We start from the raw sequence: 22,245 nt of genomic DNA, 5'->3' as shown, positions 1-22,245 counted from the left end.
TTAGAGAACCTAGAGTTCAGGTGTTACTATAACGGGATTTTGACATTCCCCTTTTCCTTTTCTTAGGGTTCCTAATTTATCTCCTTATGCCTGAATTCTCTGATACCCGAGCTCTTCTGAGACAGCAGTCTTAGGAGACAGAAAATGATTATTTGTTTGATACCTTGCTTTGTTTGGCAGCACTGTATATATCAATCCTTGCAACTATCAAGTTAGCAGCATCTTCTACATTTTAGAAAAGAGGCACCTGTGGTTCAAAGAAGTTTAGAAATTAATTCAAGATCAAGCCAATAAGTAGCAGAAAACTCACAATTAAGTTCCACATGGCTAGCTCCAAAGACAGTACTTTTTCCATTTGGCAACGTCTGGAGACATTTTTGTCACAACGAGGGATGGAGTGGGTGGGCTGCCACTCGCATCTAGTGTGTAGAGACCAGGATGCTGCTAACCACTCTATAATGCACAAGATACCACCCCCCCCACACACACACACACACACTCACACGCACAATACAAAATTATGCATACATCCCCAAATGTCAACAGAACCGCTGCTGAGAAGCGCTACATTACAGAATGCCCCCTGCCCTGTTCTGATCTTATTTCCAAGGATTCGAGGGTAACTGCTTCAAAATCAAACAAATTATATATAGCCACAGAAAAATCAACGCCTTGTTCATGCTGTAACTCTCTTCCATCACAAAGGAAAACAGATTGGAGATTTAAGATTAAAAGAAAAAAGCAAAGGAGGAGGAGGTGGGCAGGAGAGAAGAAGGGGGGACCCGCAAGGGCAAGGCGCGCCAGGTGCTGGTGGCCCGGCTCCTGACAGGAGGCCGCTCTGTGGAAGACTGGCAAGAGCCCAGAACAAGACTGGCGCTTTGGGGCACTTTTCTCGCCGCGTTTCTCCACCCTCAAGGGCTCTCCTCCCCTCTCCAGGTACCCCGGGGGCGGAGCTTCGAGCGCAGTCCTGCGCTGTGACGTCACAATCCGGACGCCGCGGAACCGACCCTTAGCAACCTGCCTAGCAACGGTCTGCAGCCCCCGCGGCCTCCAGTCTGCCCCTCCTTCACGATATTCGGCTGCGGGTGCTGGCCCAGCCCGGGGAAGAACCGAAGGGGACCTGGCGTGGCCCACGGCGGCTGCAAGAGGATCTAAGCATGAATGGCAGCCGGAGAGGTAAAGGGCAGCTGTGGCGGCCGACCGCCGTCTCGCGCCTCGCCGCCGCCTGCGCTCCGAACCTCGGGTCTGGGGTCCTGGGTCCCAGTTGCGGCTGCGCGGGTAGAGGCCGCGACCTGGGCGCTCTCGGTCCCCTGCTTAGTCTCCATATGTGGAACTGAGTGTTGCCACGAGCTGCCAGGCTCCTTGCACAGGAAAGGCCCTGCTTGCGGGGTTCACAGGTCTGCTTCTGGCTCAGAATTTGTTGCCCTGTCTCCAGAAGGCCCTGTCCCCTGTACTCGGGTCGTTCAACCTTTATTACCTCGATGACACCGGGGCACAGGAACCAAATTTGGTCCTTGGAGACAGACCTCCCTGGGCCCAGCTGCACTGCTCAGGGGTGACCCTCAGTTTCTTCATCTATGAATGTAAACACGGGGGTAAAACATCTATGTCATAGAGTTCTGGAGGATTATATGCAGATAATACATACAAAGTTCTTGGCACAGCGTAAGTACTTAGTAAATACGAAATCATCCATTTTGTAACTAGCTCCCCCCCCCCCCCAAAACTATCCAGTAACCCAGTGATTCTCTTAACTTTAAGGTGAAGAGGAATCATGTTAAAATGCAGATTATGACGCAGCAGGTCTGATGGAGCAGGGGGAGCTGGTATTTTTCTTTTGTAATAAGTTTTCAAGTGATGCAGTTTTGCTGAGTACAGTTGTTGTAGCAAAGGACTAATCCATAATCACTGTGTACACTTGCCCTTCACTGAATACTCTCTGGGTCAAGTAGACATCTCGGTGGAACAGTTGGAGCCATATAACTGTAAATCTCCACAAACCGGCCCAATCCAAATAGTTTGTGTCTTCACTCTCTCTGAATAAATAGCATTCTGTCTTCACACTCAGTAGGGCAATCTCCAGACCCTTCCCTCCCAATTCGGTGTTCTTATCTATTTTTAAAAGTATCTTTCAACCAAGCTGCTAGTAGTTCATATAGTAAGTCTTGCTTGGAATGTGAGTGTCCCTATATAATGTAATCATTAGTGAAAATTAAGTGCTGTTCTGAATGTAGGAGAGAATTATCCATTGATCAGCAAACTGTATATTCTGACACTTTACCTAAGTTCCAGAAAACACAACCCAGCCTGTTTTTATGGTTTTCAGAAAATTTACAACATAAACTAACATTAAGCCCTTGCTGTGTACCAGAAAAATTAAGTTCTGATTCTGACTTATACATATGGACTTATTTTATACATAGTAACATGATATAATTTCTAATTTACTCAATTACTTTGTGGGAGGATTACTTTCTTAAAATTATTTTTAGGACAGACTAGTTTATGATTAACTGAAATAGTTAATATATATGTATTAACTCAAAATCTCAGTTTTATTATATCTCAAAATCATTTAAAAATTCAATAGGTCAGTGGTGTACAGAATAGTCAGTATACATAACTGATGTACATTTTACCCATCGAATCTAGTCTCAAGGTACAACTGTTTTGAAAATAACTTTTCTTAGAAAACTTTTTATCAATGGCTGCAGAATTTTTGTCTGATATATCATTTCTGGTTAGTTATGTGATTGAAAATAATTTTAAACAATGCTAATTAAATCAAAGATAGATTTATTTATTATTTTTTAAATGTTCAACATTGTTATCATTGGGAAAGTTGTGTTTCATTTATCCTAACTCATGTTATTTTGTTAAAAGTCAGAGCAACCACTGTCCTTCCCAGATATGGTCCACCATCCATATTTAAAGGACACTTGAGCACCAAAAGTAATGGTAAGTGAGGTACCTGAAATGGTAAAGGTTGTTTGTTAAAGATTGACTGTCTGTTTTCTTTATTTGTAAATTATATGACATGATATAAAAACTATTTCATTTAATCAATATTTGAATTCCTATTATTAATTATAATGAAATATTATAGGAATTCTTGAGTTAGAGAATTTAGGAGTCCATTTCAGACTATTACTGTGCCCTTGAATGTGGACTTGGCTGCCTCCTGTTCCCTGCTGCAGCTCCAGCCCAACTCTGTCTACTCTTTGCTGGCCGACTACCCTGGCTTAAGGCATGGCTTCTGTGTTAAAATGTGATTCGTAGGTTGATAAAGACACATGCACTGAAAAGGGAATGCTGTGCAGAGAAAAAGAACACTTGAAAAATCAATTTCGTATCAGGAGCAAACACAGGCCTCTTTTATTCAACTGGATTTCTAGGTCCTATGAAAGGACAATCTGTGATGTTTTCATATTTTAAAGCCTTAAATTTTTAATATAAAGTTAAAATACATTTTTATAATTACAGCTTAAAAAGTTTTAAGTCTGGGTTTTTAGGCAAAATAATTTAAAGTCTTTTTTCATTTACATGAAAAATTGTCAAAACTGGTTCCTCTAAATGTGAAGGAAGGATCACATTTTCATTTACCTCTCTTATTTCTTTGTAACAAAGTATATATACACATAGAACCAGAATCAAACTTTGAAAAATAATTTTTAACTAAAAATTTAAAACTAGATTTAAAATATACTTACATAGATGAGCAGGATAAGGAACAAAATAGTTTGCTAACTTTTTTTAAGAATATACATGCAATTATAGATATAGTGGTTGTAAGTACAAGGCTGCCTTGTCAACATGTAAACTGCATCCATTATCAAGCTGTGTGATCTTGACAACCTTACTTACATCTGTGCCTCGGTTTCTGCTTCTATTAAAGGTTGATACTATTAAATGGTGATAATAGTAATTAAATGAGTTTTTACATGTAAAGAGGTTAGAACAATGCGTGGTATCTATTCAATACATTTTTTAGTAGTACTATCAAGCTTATTATTATATATTCTTATATTATGCATAGAATTTCCCTGGAAGGATACGTAAAAAAAGTAACAGAAGTCTTATGGGAGGGGAGACTGGGGGTCAGGAAAGTCACTATTTTTCAATCTCCGTATTCGTTTTTCGCTAATTTTTTTTAACCATATGTATATACTCTTTTTTTCTTTCTTTCTTTCTTTTTTTTTGTTGTTGTTGGGGAACAGTGTGTTTTTCCAGGACCCATCAGCTCCAAGTCAAATCATTGTTTTCAATCTAGTTGTGGAGGGCACAGCTCACTGGCCCACCTGGGAATTGAACCGGCGACCCTGGTGTTATGAGCACTGCACTCTAACCAACTGAGCCAACTGGCTTCCCTATGTATAACTTCTTTAAAACTGCTTCTAGCGTTTGAAAACAATATGCCTACATTTTATACTTGTAGATAAGTGCTTAATTATTTCTAAGATTTCTTCTAAACAGTTTAGATGAGGTCAAGAAGTTTAATGTCATGTACTTGTCTTAAGATAGTCCTAATACTTCAAAAAGAATGCAGTAAGCTGAATTGTAGATCTTGTTTTCAGGTGTGAAGGTAGAAGGAGGGCTCTCAAAATAGAATCATTGCATAGAGTTTTGGAGTTTGGGGTTTGCTTGATTTCCCAAATTCCCATGTATTCAAGAACTCATAATGATAACATTATTTTATAATCAGGCAAGTGGCTAACCATTTTTAGTTACGAGATTGAGAGCTGTCAATAAGGAATAGCTTTATAAATGTAATGATAGATTATATTCTAAACTGTCTTCCCAAAACTCTCAGGTTTGTAAAACTTATTCTTACAAAGTTTGACAGCTTGTCTGTTGTCAGTGCAAAATTAAGGCTAGGACATGCTCAGCATCACAAAGTTATAATGTCAGAATCTCCGTGATTGAATTTCAGCATATTTTATTAAAGTGAGCTTAATAATCAGTAACTTGTTTATCTCATGGTGATTTTATATTAATTTTAAATATATAATGATTAAATGTGTTTTAATTTTTAGCTTTTTGCACTGACTCCTCCTCTCTCAGACTAAGTACTCTCCACCTGATCAAGAATCACATGGCTGTTCACTATAATAAAATCCTTTCAGCCAAAGGTAAAAATGTGCAAATGTGAACTCTCTGTACCCAATTTAATCCCTCGGCTTCACTTCTAATTAGAGCAAATCTGTAGCAAAAATGAATACATTATGATATCTGGATTTGTGTTTGGTACGGCAAAATACCAGCTACTGACCCTAACATTATATATATAGTAGGAAATTCAGAATGCCAGTTTGTTAACTATATATGAAATCTGTATCATGTCTAGGTTATTTCCTTTTACCTGTGTTATCTCTAATATTATCTTGTGTTTAGATATTGATTTTAATTATAATCTACTTTTTAGTTTTCAAGTATACTAAAGAAGTTGTACAAGGAAGATACTAGCTAACCTCTTTTTCTTTTTTGGTCAGCTTTATTGAGATATAACTTACATACAACAAAATGCGCTTATTTTAAGTGTACTGTTAAATATTTTGAAAAATATGTACATTTTATAACCACCACCACAATCATGCTATAAAACAGGGATCAGCAAACTATAGCTCACAGGCCAAATCCTCCTGCCACCTGTTTTTGTACAGCTTGTGAACTAAGAACGGTATTTGTATTTTTTAAGTGGTTGGACAAAATCAAAAGAATATTTTGTAACGTAAAAGTTACATGAAATTCACATTTCATTGTCCATTCATGAGCACAGACAATCATGTCCATTCTTTTACTTACGGTCTATAGTGGCTTTTACACTAACAGGCAGAGTTATTAGTGGTGGCACAGACTGTGTCACCATGCAAAGCCTGAAGCATTTACAGAAAAAGTTCACTGACCCCTGATATATAACATTCCATTACCCCAAAAAGTTTCCTCTAGTCTTTTGCAATCAATCTCTTCCCCTCCACCCCTGGTAACCACTGATCTGCTTTCTATCACTACAATTGTGGCTTTCCCAGAATTTCACATAAATGGAATCGCACAATATGGATTGTTTTGGGTCTGGCTTCTTCATTTAGCTAACACTTTTGAGACTAATCCATGTTCTTGTGTGTAGTAGTATTTCTTTCTTTTTATTGCTAAGTAGTATTCCATATAATGACTATACCACAATTTATCGATTTCCTAGTTGGTGGATATTTGGGTTACTTTGACTCACTTTTGGCTATTAGAAATAAAGCTGCTATAACATTCACATACAGTCTTTGAACATATGCTTCTATTTCACTTGGATAAATTTATTTACTAGGAGTGGAATGATGGGGTAATACAGTAAGTATATACTTAACGTATAAGAAACTGCCAAACTGTTTTCCAGAATGACTATGCTATTTTGCATTTCTGTAATTTTTATATCCTCCGCAGCACTTCCTATTGAGTCTTGTTTAAGCTCTTCTAGTGGATATTTCATAGTATATCATCAGAGTTTTAGTTTGTATTTCTTCAATGCCTAATAATGTTGAACAACTTTTCTTGTGCTCATTTACCATCTGTATATCTTCTTTAGTGAAATACCTTTACCCATTTTTTAAAAATGGGTTGTTTGCTGTCTTAGTATTAAATTGTGAGAGTTCTTCGTATATTAAATACAAGTCCTATGTCAGATATATTTTACAAATATTTTCTCCTAGTCTGTGACTTGCCTTTTCATTTTCTTTTTTTTTTTCCATTTGAAATAATTTTAGACTTATAGGAAAGTTGCAAAAATAGTAGTCACAGAAACTCTTCACCAGCTTTCCCCAATGTTAAAATCTTACATAACCATATTATAGTTTTTAAAAGCAGGAAATGAATATTGATACAATACTATTAAGTACAGAGCTTATTTGAATTTCACCAGTTTTTCCCTAATGTATTTTTTTCACTTTTATTTTCTTATTTGGAGGGCTTAAGTTTTTAATTTTAATTCATATTTTAAATGATTGAAAAAATCTAAAGAAAAATAATATTTTGTGACATGTGAAATCAAGTTCAGCTTTTCAAGTTTTAAATGCCATAGTTTATATTTTTTATATCCTGTTTAAGGAATCTTTGCCTAATTTTAGGTCACTAACATTTTCTTACATGTTTTCTTTTAGAAGTGTAAGTTTTACTCCTGTATTTAAGTTTGTGACCCATTTTGAGTTAGTTTTTATATATGGTATGATATAAGGATCAATTTTTGTCAGTGAGTGTCCAAATATTCCCAGGACTGTTTATTGAAGAGATTGTCCTTTCCCTATTAGCACTTAGCACTTGAATTGCCCTAGCAGTTTTTGAAAGACAATTGACCGTATGTGTGGGTCTATTTCTTGACTTATTCTTTAGTTCTGTTGATCTATATGTCTATCTTTATTACAGTACCACACTGCCTTAATTACTGTAGCATTAACAGTAAGTCTTGAAATCATACAGTGTAGGTCCTCCAATTTTGCTCCTTTTTCCCCAAGCTTGTTTTGGGACTCCAGTTGTAAGTATGTTAAGTGCATGAAATAGATAGGTTAGGTCAGTGATGCTCTATGCGTTTATGTTCCATCGTTTCTTTACTCTGTTTTGTTTTGAATAGTTTATACTGCTATGTTTTCAAGTTCACTAATGTTTTTTTCTATAGTAGCTAATGAGCTGTTGATCCTAGCCAGTATCTTTTTTGTCAAGGATATTATTTTTTATCTCTAGGAGTACCATAAAAATCAAAACAAGGAACTGCAAGTTCTGGAACTTTTTGGGATTTCCACATTTGATATTTGTTTTCATTTATAAACATTAAGAATACTATTAAACACCTGATTTTTCTCTTTCAGCTACGGTAGACTGCTCAGTTCCACTCAGTATGAGTGCCAGCATCAAATGTAAGTAACTTTTGACATACTGCCTTAAAAAATTATGGTAAACTATACCAAACATAAATTTACTTCTTAACTATTTTTAAGTCTACACTTCAGTGGTATTAAGTACATTCATATTGTGGTACAACCATCACCATTATCCATTTTCAGCAGTCTTTTTATCTTGCAAAACTGAAGGTCCCCCATTCCCTCCTTGCAACTACCATTCTACTTTCTGGCAACCACCATTCTATTTTCTGTCTGTATGAATCTGACTACTCTAGTTATTCCATGTAAGTGGAATCAATCATTCAATGTTTTTCCTTTTGTGACTGGCTTATTTCATTTAGCATAATGTCCTCAAGGTTCATCCATGTTGTAACATATGTCAGAATCCCCTTCCTTCTTAAGGCTGAGTAATATTCCCTTGTATGTATGTACCATATTTTGTTTATACATTCGTAAGTCAATGGACACTTGGGTTGTTTCCACCTTTTGACTATTGTGAATAATCTTTCTATGGACATGAATGTACAAATATCTCTTTGAGACCCTGCTTTCAGTTCTTTTTGGTATATACAGAGAGTGGAATTGCTGGAACATAGGGTAATTCTATTTTTAATATTTTGAGAAGCTGCCAGTTTCCCACCAAAAGTATGCGAGGGTTCCAATTTCTCCACATCCTCGCCAATACTTGTTATTTTCTGCTTTTTTTTTTTTTTTTTTAAAGATTTTTTATTGGGGAAGGGGAACAGGACTTTATTGGGGAACAATGGTCAAATTGTTGTCCTTTCAATCTTAGTTGTGGAGGGTTCTGTTCAGCTTCAAGTTGTTTTTCTTTCAGTCTTAGTTGTGGAGGGCGCAGCTCAGCTCCAAGTCCAGTTGCCGTTGCTAGTTGCAGGGGGCGCTGCCCACCATCCCTTGCGGGAGTCAAAGAATTGAACTGGCAACCTTGTGGTTGAGAGCCCGTGCTCCAACCAACAACTGAGCCATCCGGGAGGCAGCTCAGCTCAAGGTGCCGTGTTCAATCTTAGTTGCAGGGGGCAGAGCCCACCATCCCTTGCGGGACTCGAGGAATTGAACTGGCAACCTTGTGGTTGAGAGCCCACTGGCCCATGTGGGAATCGAACCGGCAGCCTTCGGAGTTAGGAGCACGGAGCTCTAACCGCCTGAGCCACCGGGCTGGCCCTTTTTTTTTTTTTTTTGATAGCAACCATATTAGGTGTTGACATATTGCCTTTGGAGGAATTATTTTCTAACTTTTAAATATTATCCATAAATAAAATAAACTTGTATTTCTAAGTTTAAGAACTTAGAATTGAACCCCAGCTTTGCCACTAAATTGCCATGTTACTTTAGATAAGTTATTTAACTCTCCTGGATTTCATATTTTTTCCTACATATAAAAATTTGGGTAATACTAAAAGACTTGCCAAGGTTTAAGTTCTAGAATTCTGTTATTCTGACTGCCCTTGGCTTGTTAAGATTAGTGAGTTTCACACAATGGGATTTATAGATGATGTAATACAGAATTGTATACCTGAAATCTATGTAATTTTACTAACAATTGTCACCCCAATAAATTAAAAAAAAAAAAAAAGATTAGTGAGTTATTCAAATAATTTTTTAGTGCCATTTGCAACAAAATGGGTAGATCTTGAGATTATTATGCTAAGCAAAATAAGTCACACAGAAACCATATGATTTCACTTATATGTGGGATATAAAACTGAAAGCAATAAAAGAACAAGACAAACAAAGAAACAAAAACTCATAGACACAGACAATAATTTAGTGGTTACCAGAGGATAAGAGCGTAAGGGGGTGGGAAATGAGGGTAAATGGGGTCAAATATATGGTGATGGAAGGAGAACTGACTGGTAAACACACAATGTGATATATAGATGATGTATTACAGAATTGTACACCTGAAACCTATGTAATTTTACTAATAATTTCACCAATAAATTTTAATTAAAAAAAAAAGAAGACACCAAAAGCTCTTGTGGATCACATACCAGAATAATAGCGTTTATTAAAATGTTTTGGTTGATTAAACAAAAAATAATAGTAATACTAATAATTTTTTAGGAGGGGTAAGGTCATTTCAGGCAAGAGTATGGGCCTTGAGTATATGTTTTTAAAGAACAATTTGACCACAGCATACAAGCTGTATGGGCAAGTCATTTTACCTCTCACCCCCCTCTTTTGTGAAATAAAGGGTAATTAGATAATCTCTAAGGACTCTTCCAGATTTTTAATTTCTTCTGTACCATATTAATACCTTTTATATAGCACATTATACGAGTTCAATATTTATAGGCTTTAAACATCTAAATTATTTGAATTGACATGGTTTTACCCAGTTGTCATTAGATCAGATAATTCTTTTTAACTGGGATCACCTCTAAATGGGAAAATTTTGCTACATTTTCATACTGATATTAATTTCCTAAACAATAGATATATAAAGATTATCTCTTTTTTATTTAGGTTGTATAATAAAAAGCCTGAATGTTTTAATCCTCTTACTCAACCAAACTCTTAGATTTAAAATCCAAATCCACCAATTTAAAATAATTGGGCATTTTATGTAATATTTAGTTCATTATAGTTTATTCATTGATTAATTCAGCAAATATTTATTGGGCACCTGCTATGTGCTAGATGCTGTTCTAAGGGATGGAACTAAAGAGGTGAACAAAACAAAGTATCTGCTCTTATAGAGCTTACATTCTAGTTAAAGGAGATAAACAATAAGCAAAGACAAAGAAAAAAAGTAAATATAGGATATGTCAGATGTTGATAAGTGCAATAGCAAAAAATGAAGCACAGGATAAGGGAGATTGGATGCCTATCCTTGGGAGGCGAAGGCATAACTGATAAGATAACAGTTCAGCAGAGACCCAAAAGAGTTAAGGGAGAGGCAGGTGGGAATCTTGGGGGGAGAGCAATCCAGACAGAGGAAACAGCGAGTATGAAAGCCTTGAAATGGCATCATGATTAGAGTATTCAGGGAACGGCAAGGAGAGCTGTATGGCTGGTGTCAGCTAATCCAGTTGAAGAGTGATGGATGAGGTCATTGAGATGGGACAGAGAGATGCAGACCATGTAGGGCTGTGGCCATTGCAAGCATGTTGGCTTTCACTATGAAATTGGAATCCATGGGAGGAGTAACAGAGCCAATTTAACTTTTAAAAGCATCTCTCTGGCTACTGAGTTGAAAATAGTCTGTAAGGGGCAATGATGTAAGCAGAATAAGTAGTTAGGAGACAGTAATCCAGATGAAAAATAATGGTGACTTGGACCAAAGTGGTTGCAGTACAAGGAGTGTGAAATGGTTGGATTTTGGAATCATTTAAAATGTGTCAACAGTGTTTACTGATGGATTGGATGTAGATAGGGTATGAGAGAAAAAGAGGAGCAAGTTCAGGATGACTCCCAACACTAGAGCCTGTCAATCAAAATAACAGTTATAATTTACTAAAATGAAAAATACGATAGGAAGAGATCTGGGGAGGAAGTAAATCCAGAGTTCAATCTTGGTCATTATAAGTTTGAAATAAATACCTAGTAGAAATCCAAGTGCAATACTGAGGAGGCCGAGTTTCGAGTCTAGAGTTCAGGAGAGAGTTCCAGGATGGAGATAAAAATTCAGGAGTTGACAGTATAGAGGTTATAGTTTACAAATTGCTCCTGTTTCTTGTTTCTAAAATTTAAACTTAGCTAGTGCTTATTTATCCCACAGTATCTTCTGCTCTCAGTCATTTGAGGTAGGAGTTTTTCTATGTTGCCAAGTAAATGAAGAAAAGTGTGATGATTAGAAGAATTGTAAAGATTGCGGTCACCAAACTGAAGTGTAATTAATAATCATTACTTCTTGTGTTATAGAGCTGATGTTCATTATAATCAGTATAATTAACTTAGAAACAGGTTTTATAGACACATTTAAAAAAAGAAGTAAGTCCCTGGGTTTGAGCCATCTCTGGTTGGATAAGAGACACTGTCTGTCACAGCCGACTACTGACTTGATAATTTAATCTTCATAGTATCTAAACCAGAATATCTCTACATAGTTCGTTGAATTGCTTAAATAATTCCATATGCTAATGCATTAGAAAGACTTTATTTTTATAGCCATTCTATTGACAAATTTCATACCATATCACTGACTTTTACTAAGTTTAAAAATTGTGCAACTACCACCACAAACCAATTTTAGAATATTTTCATTGCCCCAGAAAGATTCCTTGTACCCATTTGCAGATGCTCCCCCTTCTTACCTCTAGCCTCGGGCAACCATTTATCTACTTTCTTTCTCTACAGATTTGCCTTTTCTAGACATTTTGTGTAAATGGAATAATTTTTGGGGTTTTTTACATTAGAATCTTCACTTTGCATAATGTTTCTGAAATTCATCTATGTCCTAGCCTGTATCAGTACTTTATTCTTTTTAATTACTCAGTAGTATTCCATTGTATGGAACAGAAATTTTGTCTTTTCATCTATTACTCAGCATTTGCATTGTTTCTGTTTTTTGGGCTATTATAAATAGTGCTGCTATGAAAATACATGTACAAGTCTTTCGTGTGGATATATGTTTTCATTTCTCTTGGGATACACACACACACACACAGTTGTGTCAAAAAATATATATACACATTTAAAGAAAGGAAAAAACTGTATTAGAATTGTGATACTCAATATATACCTATGACAAATAAGTCACGTTTGACTTCCGCAATTACAAGAGGTGCTCAAAGTGATTACCATCAGCATAATTTTAATACAGGGTTTTCCTTTCTTAAAATGTGTATACAGGGCTGGCCCGGTGGCTCAGGTGGTTGGAGCTCTGTGCTCCTAATGCAAAATCTGTCAGTTTGATTCCCACATGGCCCAGTGGGCTCTCAACCACAAGGTTGCCGGTTCGATTCCTCGACTCCTGCAAGGAATGGTGGGCTCTGCCCCCTGCAACTAAGACTGAAAATGGCACCTTGAGCTGAGCTGCCGCTGAGCTCCCGGATGGCTCAGTTGGTTGGAGCGCAGGCTCTCAAACACAAAGGTCTAGTCCCGCAAGGAATGGTGGGCTGTGCCCCCTGCAACTAACAGCAGCAACTGGACCTGGAGCTGAGCTGCACCCTCCACAACTACGACTGAAAGGACTACAACTTGACTTGGAAAAAATCCTGGAAGTACACACTGTTCTCCAATAAAGTCCTGTTTCCCTTCCCCAATTAAAAAAAAAAATGTGTATACATTTTTTTGGCAACCTCTGTATATATATTATATATGTATATGTGTATATATACATACACACACACACACACACACACACGAATATATATGTATATTTGAGAATGGACTTGCTAGGTCATATAGTAAAATTATATTTAACTTTTTAAGAAACTGCAAAACTGTTTTCCAGAGTGGCCGTACCATTTTACATTCCCACCTCCAGCATGTTAGAATTTTATTTACTCCATGTCCTTGCTAACACTTGTTAGTCCCATTTTGATTATAGCCATTCTAGTGGGTGTGAAGTGGTATCTCATTGTGGTTTTAATTTGCATTTCCCTCATAATTAATGTTGTAGAACATTTTTTTCATATATTTATTGGCCATCTGTGTATCTTTGGTAAATATTCAAATCTGTAGCCCTTATTTTAATTGGCTTATTTGTCTTATTATTGAATTGTATGTTATTTGTATATTTTGGATACAAGTCCTTTATTAAATATATGATTTGCAAACATTTTTCCCCCATCTGTTGTTTCCCTTTTTCTTTTCTTCAGGGTGTGTCTTTTGAAAAAGTTTCTCATTTTAGTTAAGTCTAACTTATCTTTTTTTTGGCTTGTGCTTTTGATGTTGTAGCTAAGAAATCTTTGCCTAACTCAGACTCTTGAAGATTTACTCCTATGTTTCCTTCTAAGAGTTTTATAGTTTAAGTTCTTACATTTAGGTCTGTGATCTGTTTGGAGTTGATTTTTGTATGTGGTGTGAGGAGGCTTTACTGAAATGGATAGGTTGGGCAGATTTGGTAGTATGGAAATATTTAATCATTATTAAATCTGAGGGCTCTACTTTGTCATATTTTTTTACTCTCTTGTTTTACCTGCAAATAAGACACCAGATCTGAGAAGGTTCTATTAATTTACTTCACAAACATTATCATCTGCAGAGATAATACATTCATTAAGCAAGTATTTGGGGATAGAAGAAATTGAAAATAATATTTCGGTCTACATTTTAAATGATAGATAAATACATTTACTTTAGCAGGTTTATAAATTTTCTTAAGAATTATAGTTGAAACTTTAAATATACATATATATTACCTTAGTTTGTTTTTTTCAGCATGTAGAAATTTTTATAAATTCTGATTCAAATCAGGGTGATTTGAAACTTGAAATTATCTTGTCCATGAAGTTGGGATAGATTCCAATAAAAAAGTACATGTTAATTTTTTTATTTTATATGAAAATACAACTGATTCCACTTACAGTTAAACTTCTAGTTAACTCTGAAATTTGACTAGCTTTTATTTTGCCATTTTTAGTTTTTGTACAATGATGTCTTGATAATGACCGGTACCTGACTTAAGGCACACCAAAGTTTGAAACCACTTTTTTTGTTTGTATTTTCAAGTGAATAACAGTTAAGAGAAATACAAATGAGTTATCCTGATTGAAAATAATGTTTTCAAATTTAATGTCATTTTTAAAGTCATATAAAACTTACATTTTATAGCATATGATGATATTGACCATAATATTTCATTTGGGGGAGAGTCAGGCATAATTCAAACTGCAGTTGACAGTCTGGCATTTCTAACCTTCATATCTCTAAATATTTTCTAGAGTTGCTTTCTTGACCCCTTAGGTTTGACTAGTTTGTCACATATTGTTTGTGCTTTTTAGGTAGTTAATCCATTTAAAGTTTCTATAAATTTAGTATTGTCATAGTTTCTCTATACAGAAAAGTATATGGAATTTTATTTACACATCAGTAGTGTAAACATAGCAAGAAAAAAAAGCACCCTTTATTAGTCTTCCAAGACCAAAAAATTAAATTTTCTATTTTATTCTATATTTCAAAAGATTCGTTTTTCCCATCAGATGCAGACCAACAACGAAGAGAGAAACTCAAAAAGGAATTAGCACGATGTGAAAGGGAGTTGAAATTAACTAAAATCGAAGTGCAGGCCAATTCTAAAAGTAATTCCAAGTCATTATTTAACACTCTACAAAAGGTAAGATAGTATTTTTACCTTTTAAAAGCTGCTGTTTCTAAAGTACTTCATAGTGGTATCACCTGACTTTTTGGTAACATGTTTAACTGTAGGGAAAAATCAGTAAATTTCTCCTGTAAAGAGCCATGTAGTAAATATTTTAGGCTTTTCAGGCCACACAGTCTCTGTCATAATATTGTGCCATTGGAAAGTAGCCGTAGACAATACGTAAACGAATGGGCCTAGCTGTGTTCTATTAAAACTTGATTAACAAAAAAGACAATAGGCCAGACTAGGCTCTAGTTTGTTGATCCCAGCTAAAGGTGTTTTGTGATACCTTTTTACATCTGATTAAGGAAGTTCCCTTCTATTACTAGTTTGCTAAGAGGATTTTCTTTTCCTTTCTCATGAATGCATGTTAATTTTATCAAATACTTTTTCTGCATTTTTTCAAATGAATGGTACAATTTTTCTTTTTAATCTGTTAGTGTAGTGAATTACAATTGAATTTCTAATGTTAAACTAATTTTGCATCCCTAATATAAACACTACTTTGATGATGAATTGCCATTTTTATACATTGATGGATACAGTTGCTAATACTTTGCTTAGGATTTTAGCATCTGTGTTTACTATTAATATTAACCTGTCATTTGCCTTTTTTCTACTATGTCAGGATATGCTAGCCTCTTAAACTGGGCACTATTTCCTCTTTTTCTATGCTTTAAAATAGTTTATGTAAGTTTGGAATTAATTTGTTCCTTGAATTTGATGGAACTCAACATTAAAATTATCAGGGCCTAGAGTTTTCTTTGTGAAAAGATTTTTGACTAGTGATTCAATTTTTGAAATCCTTATATAACTATTTTTGTAAGTTGAATATATGTAGGAAGTTGTCCATGTCTAAATTTTCAAATTTTTGGCGTAGGCTTGTTCATAATATTCTCTTACTTTCTCTTGAATATGTATTATTATTATTGTTATTATTATATTATTTTACTATAATATAAGACTGGGTCTAATAATAATATAAGACCCGGTCTTATATTAATTTTTGCTCCAAAAGACAAATTAGAGCTGATGGTCCGGCTAGCTCTTATTTTCAGGGGAACACGGTATATGAAAACTATGCAATGATTATCACTTTGAAATGGTTTACAACAAATTGTGTTGAACAATAAGGATGACATCAGAATATGAAAGTGGTCAGACTACCACCAGAATACTTGTTCAATTGACACATAATTGAACCCTTTTCTGATTTTAGAAATTACAGTGCTCTTCAAATTTTGGTGAATTTACCAGTGTTACACATTTTCCGTGAAAATTATTATATGTCCATCCAAGCTTTCTGATATTTACGGCTAAAGGAAACAATGTAACCTCAAAAAAGTAGATTGGTACAGTTGATTCCATACTGTGTCCTACCGGTTTCCAAGGAAAGAAAAAGTAGCATGCAAGGTAGGGATTATGAGACATAAAACTGCAGAAAAATTTCATGTCTTCGGTCAGCTCAAAAGCAATTTTTCCAGCCCATTTCAGACAGATGAGGATATATTTCTGCCTTTAAAGATTTCTTTGGTATTTCATTTTGTTTTAAATAACCATTACTAAAAAGAATTTTCTGAAGTCAATCTAATGCCTTACGCATTTCTGCCTGCCCTGATCCAGTTTTTACTGTTGCTCTAAGTGTAAATAATTCCTGTAATTATTATTTAATAGCCCTAAAGGACTTTTCAGATCGTACTTAGAAAAATGCCTTCCCAGGGAGCCAAACTCTTCTAGTAAATAAGCTGTAGTGTGAATCTAGTTTGGGAGTACTTTTCAAAGCTAACATATTGCAGTCATTAACCAAGCAGTACCCTAGTGACTCAAACTTTAATGCCAAAATACTTACTTGCTTTGAGTAATTTTGCCTTGAACTTGGGATAGGGTTAGAAAGCACTTGGAAAGGAAATAAGTGACTTTGGGCTATTTTAGGCATTAGTCACACTACCCAGTTTTCTGCAATTCCTTTCTTAGATAAATCAGTACTTAGATTAACTGAGTTGTTCACTACCAGGAAAGGAGTTAAAATCAGTGTAAGATTCCTGGTGGTATAAAAAAATCTAAAAATACGTGATTTTCAAATGAGTCTTTAAAGTAGATAATATGATGTAATGGTGAAGAGCATAGGCTCAGCCTGGGTTCAAATCTATGAGACCCCAGAGTTTCTTCGTCTATTAAAATAGAGGTAACAATTGTACTACCACCCAGAAGTTATGTGCTGATTAAATGCGTTGTAAATCAATTAGAGAACAGTACCTTGCACATGGTAAACTTATTAGTAGCAGTGATAGACATTCTTCTTCATCCTCGTTTATTCTACTTAATGGCAAGAACAGTACCTTGCACAAAGGAAGTACTTGGCTCTTTCCTTATTCCTCTTGTTTTTCTCCCCATGAGCTTGTAGGACAGATAAAACTGCCTAAATCCTGGCCATTTTCAGCTTCCCTTCTGTCACTTCCATGTAAGTTCCCTTCTACCTAATCAAGTGACTCAGAGTTCTGGAAAGGATACACAGGTGTCCATAAAGTCTGGAATCATAGACAAGGTTTTTGGGGCATCTCATCTGTTCAAAGACTAAAATATATATGTTTTTAGACTTTATAGATATTCTGTATAAATGGTTCTTCCAAGGTTAAACCAAAAAAAGAAAAACACAAATGGAGCAGTCCAAAACACCTTCCCTTTCAAAGCTTTTCCCACTTGTGAGGAGAACCTAAGAAACATAAGCGAACTTTTTATGTATTAAGTATTTCTTAATTGTATTTAGAATATCAGTTACTTAAGTCAGGGCTCCATATATTGTGAGGAGAAGTTCCTTTTCATTTCTACAAAGCCATGAAGTCACAGAGGAACTGCTGGCACTGCAGATTGCCATAATGACAAGACGGAAAGGGGAAGATGCTGTCACCAGCAGTGGTTGAGAAGGGGATTGGGGCTCGCAGTTGGTTTGGAAACTTTTAGATAAAACTGAGATCTACCAGTAGATCTCAATATTCAAGTTCAAGACCACAAATATGAGTAGGTATATGTTATGAATCATTTTTTTAGCTTCAGAAAGAAAAATGCTATTACTTATATTTAGAATTACATTTTTATATATTAATAATTCAAAAGCTTGAATAGAACTTTATGTACAATGCTAACATCTTCAGGAACATGTAAGTTAATTCTGTACTAGGTGTGATCAAAAAATATGGTGAATGCTGCTGCCAAGTGCCATCCATCAGACAGGCAGGGATCTTCAATATGGGAAGCAACACATTGAACCTTAGTAACAGTGTGTGACAAGTTTCAACTGTTTGGTGCAGTCAGTGGGTGTGAGCTACTGTTGAGAGAAAGTGTGCCGTAAATCATGGATCACTAACAACGCATTAACATGAAATGGGCAAATGGTTTCATCCTACATCATGACACCGCTCCATGTCACACATAGCTTCTGGTATATGGCAATTTCTGTCAAATAAAAACATTACAGTGTGTCCTCATCCACCTTGTTCACCGGATCTGGCACCATGAGACTTCTGGCTCTTCCTCAAAGTCAAAATGATTCAGGACATCAAGGCAGGACATCTTCAGCACAGCTAAAGACACTCACAAAAGAGGACTCCCAGAACTGCTTCAGAAAGTGGCAAGAACGATGGGATAAGTGTGTTCGAAGCGAGGGGATTAGTAAAAATGTGTCTTTTACTGTGATAATTTTTTTTAAACATTCACCTTATATTTTGATCACACCTCGTAGACCCGGAAAGCGACCATTTTTAAATGTATACTCTGGAGATCCCCCATTATATGAATTTGTCAATGTAATTGATGATATCATATCCAATGTTCTTAGCCTTCAGGAGAACCACAAAATGAAGATGACGTGTTAATCGAAGAAGTGAATGGCTGTTCGTCCTTTTCAAGGTCACCAGTAACTTCTTCAGAGAGACTACACATAAGTCTACCTAAATCCAATAAAGTTCTCACAAATGGTACTGAGAAGACCTCCAGCTCCTTCCTGTCCAGTGTGGATTATACCACCTCCAGGCCGAGGAGACTGTCCTCTGCAACCTCGTGTGGCAGAGGGCCTAGGAGCACATTCCCGAATCCCCAGCGGTTTCAGTTAGTTATTTCAAAAACACCCAGTGGGGACCTTTTGGATAAACATTCTGAACTCTTTTCTAACAGACATTTGCCATTCACTCCACGCACTTTAAAATCAGAAGCAAAATCTTTCCTGTCACAGTATCGATACTATACACCTGCCAGAAGAAAAAAGGATTTTACAGATCAGCGGATAGAAGCTGAAACCCAGACTGAATTAAGCAGGTATGGCACGTCAACAGCCAATAGTAAATCCTTCAGGATGTTGTAGAAATTAAATAATATTCCTTATTTTATATCATGTGCCTTATGTCCCTTTTGAATGGAATGAGATTAGTGTGACTTTTCCTTTTGCATGTTATCACTAGAACTGTCAAATTAATTGTTGAAAAACTAAGTAGCTATTAAGCTTGTCTAGCTTCTTATAAACATGAATGTTACATATTTTAATTTGTTGTTTTAAACAAGGTGCTAGAACTTGTGTATGTTTTTAAATATTATACTTCCAGGGAATCCTTAAAATATGTCAAAAAACAACTGTTTATTTCCCCGTAGGGAGCTCTCTTTTAACCAGGGGTATCCAGAGTTTAAAAAGAGGGCAAGTATGGCAACATACAGCCGTCTTGCATAGCAACAACTCCCAGGTATAATTTAGACAATTGGGATAATTTCTGGAAATTAAGTATAATTCGCCTCAATAATGTTTTCATATACGATAGTGCCTGGCACATAATGAATATTCAGTGAAAATTTTCCAAGTGTTTGAAAAAACAAACAAATCTTATAAAATGTTAAGTGTTAGCTGATTTATGATTTTTTTTCCTAGTATTATAACAAATATTTTATTAGGTACTAGATTTTTGTTATTTTAGAAAACAAAAAAATACTTATTACTAGTATGCTTTTTTCTGGGTAAAGACAAGGGGTACAGTAATGTCACTTAATGTACAGCATACGTTTAATCAAAGAATTAAGGTATTTAATCTATGATAGAACTTGTCAAGTGAGGGAGAAATGAGGAAAGCAAGTGTATCACATGCTTTTCTGATATTATATTTATGACATATTTTGAAGATAATAGTTCCATTTCCCTTAGTTCCATTCTGGCCAACTGACATACAGCTGCTATTTAAAAAGGGAGTGCAGGAGAAGCATATGTAGTCCAAACCATATCTATTTCCTAATTATTAGGTTGGTGCAAAAGTAATTGTGGTTCAAAAGGTTAAAAACTGCAAAAACTACAATTACTTTTGCACCAACCTAATATATAATCAGAAATAACACATCTTATAAAAATAGATGGTTTTCATCTCCTGTGTTTATTTTTTCTAGACAGTAAAGTTCATTATCATAGTGTTTGTATTTTGAAGGCCTAACAGTAATTCTTTTTAAATATTACAGCTTTAAATCTGATTTTGAGGCAGTTGAGACTAAGAACGTCACAGATTCAGAAGTGAACATAAAACAGGTAATAAAAATGAGCTCTCTTGTGTTCGTTGGAAGTATAGCTGCTTTAACTTAGTAGAATGTGTTTAGCTATTTGGACTGTGGAGAGTAATCTCTTGGTGACACTTCTTGCATAGGCTATAGCCAATGTACAGAAGGTTTGCCTATTACAAGTGGTGATACTCGTATGGTAGTTCTCTGAGCGTGGCGAGATAGATCCTGCCAATCTGGGAAATCATTTGTCATTAGCATCTCTTCTAGGTGGTTGGTTGACTGGCTGGACAGATGAGTGGATGAATAAAATACCTGAAATGTTATTTTCAAAGATGCAGTCTTGGATTACTGAAGGATCCAGAATAGTTGTGCGGAAGTTATTTTAGTTTTTATGCCTGTATGTTTTTAAAGAATTGCCACTGATTGTATTACTTAAAATTAAACGTTTTATAATAGATGGGTATATCATTCTCTTATGTTTGCCTTTACATTTTTCTATACCATAAAGGTCTTTTTTACAGTGTTTATATTTGAATGCTTAGCAGTCATTTCTTTTAAAATATCACAACTTAAAAAAAAAATCACAACTTCGATTTTGAGATAGTCATTATTTTTATTTTGGGGATATTAATCATATACTTGTGTCCTAATTTAAATTTATTAGTTGATAAAAGGTTTGTCTATCAAAATGTCAAACACAGATTCAGGGGTAGAAGAATAAAATGTAATCACACTCAACTTCCATCTTCCCTTCTGAAAATGGGTAGAAGATTGTAGGTTTCCATCTCAGCCATTAATAGCTGTTTGACATAGGGACCTGTCACTTACGGCCCAAGGACAAATCACTTATCCTCTAAGAGCAGAGTTTCCACATCTAGGAAAACTGTACTTAACACGCAGGATCATTGGAAGGAATAAACGAGGGGGGTAAAGTGCCTACAACAGCCAGGGCTCAAAAAATGATGCCTAAGACCAGCTTGAGAATTGGGAAGAGAGTTAGCTCTGTATGTAACTACATAAAGTAAAGCAGAATAAGTCCATTTTTATGACATTGTGTTCCAAATGTTTATCCATAGCCCAGTAAGAAAATGGTGTGTCCCCGTATTCCATAATTAGTACCAGCAGATGTCTACTTGAGGAAGCTAGTCGAGTATCAAGGCAGTAGACCCTCATTTTAACAGCCCCTTTAAAACTGCAAAGCACTATACATAAATTTGCATTGTAAAGATTGAATGGTATGATGTAAGTAAACATTTCTGGCACAGTATGTGACCCATAGTAAAGCTGCTTATAAAAGCAAGCTGCCAGTAGTTTTATTTGTTAACATTAGTGTTTACACTGCCATGCTTCTACATGTGTGACATGTTGGCATTTGAAACAGATGGGGTGTTTGAATTTCTGAATAATGGGATATTTTTTCTCAATTTTATCTAAAACTTGCAAATTTGCTTCATTTTCTCTTCTTATGTTTATTTGTAGTGATTTCTTAATGTCATTTAAAATATCCCTCATTAAAAAAAATAAAAAGTTGTTTTATCTTACTTTAAATAAATTTAAGAAAAAAAATCCTGA

The 22,245-nt window shown here is 35.5% G+C and overlaps 1 protein-coding gene across 4 annotated transcripts in view; it reads left to right on the top strand.

Moving 5' to 3' along the window:
* Positions 1 to 929: 929 nt before the first annotated feature.
* The window catches only part of SPATA7 (spermatogenesis associated 7), a 28,128-nt gene continuing 6,812 nt past the window's right edge, over positions 930 to 22,245 (top strand). Inside the window, exons 1-7 of one of the 4 annotated variants that reach the window (XM_019744505.2) lie at positions 931 to 1,176; positions 2,884 to 2,958; positions 5,034 to 5,129; positions 7,848 to 7,895; positions 14,987 to 15,120; positions 18,983 to 19,458; positions 20,635 to 20,701. In XM_019744505.2, the coding sequence (XP_019600064.2) occupies positions 1,158 to 1,176; positions 2,884 to 2,958; positions 5,034 to 5,129; positions 7,848 to 7,895; positions 14,987 to 15,120; positions 18,983 to 19,458; positions 20,635 to 20,701 (915 nt within the window). In that variant the 5' untranslated portion in view covers positions 931 to 1,157. Of the gene's footprint in view, positions 1,177 to 2,883; positions 2,959 to 5,033; positions 5,130 to 7,847; positions 7,896 to 14,986; positions 15,121 to 18,982; positions 19,459 to 20,634; positions 20,702 to 22,245 lie in introns of all 4 variants that reach the window. The other 3 variants (XM_019744514.2, XM_019744522.2, XM_019744530.2) reach the window with 3 other exon arrangements.

The sequence above is a fragment of the Rhinolophus sinicus genome, linkage group LG03 (genome assembly GCF_036562045.2).
Source record: "Rhinolophus sinicus isolate RSC01 linkage group LG03, ASM3656204v1, whole genome shotgun sequence".
NCBI lineage: Eukaryota > Metazoa > Chordata > Mammalia > Chiroptera > Rhinolophidae > Rhinolophus > Rhinolophus sinicus.
The sequence above is the reverse complement of the archived record's forward strand: the minus strand, read 5'-3'. Positions and strand labels throughout refer to the sequence as shown.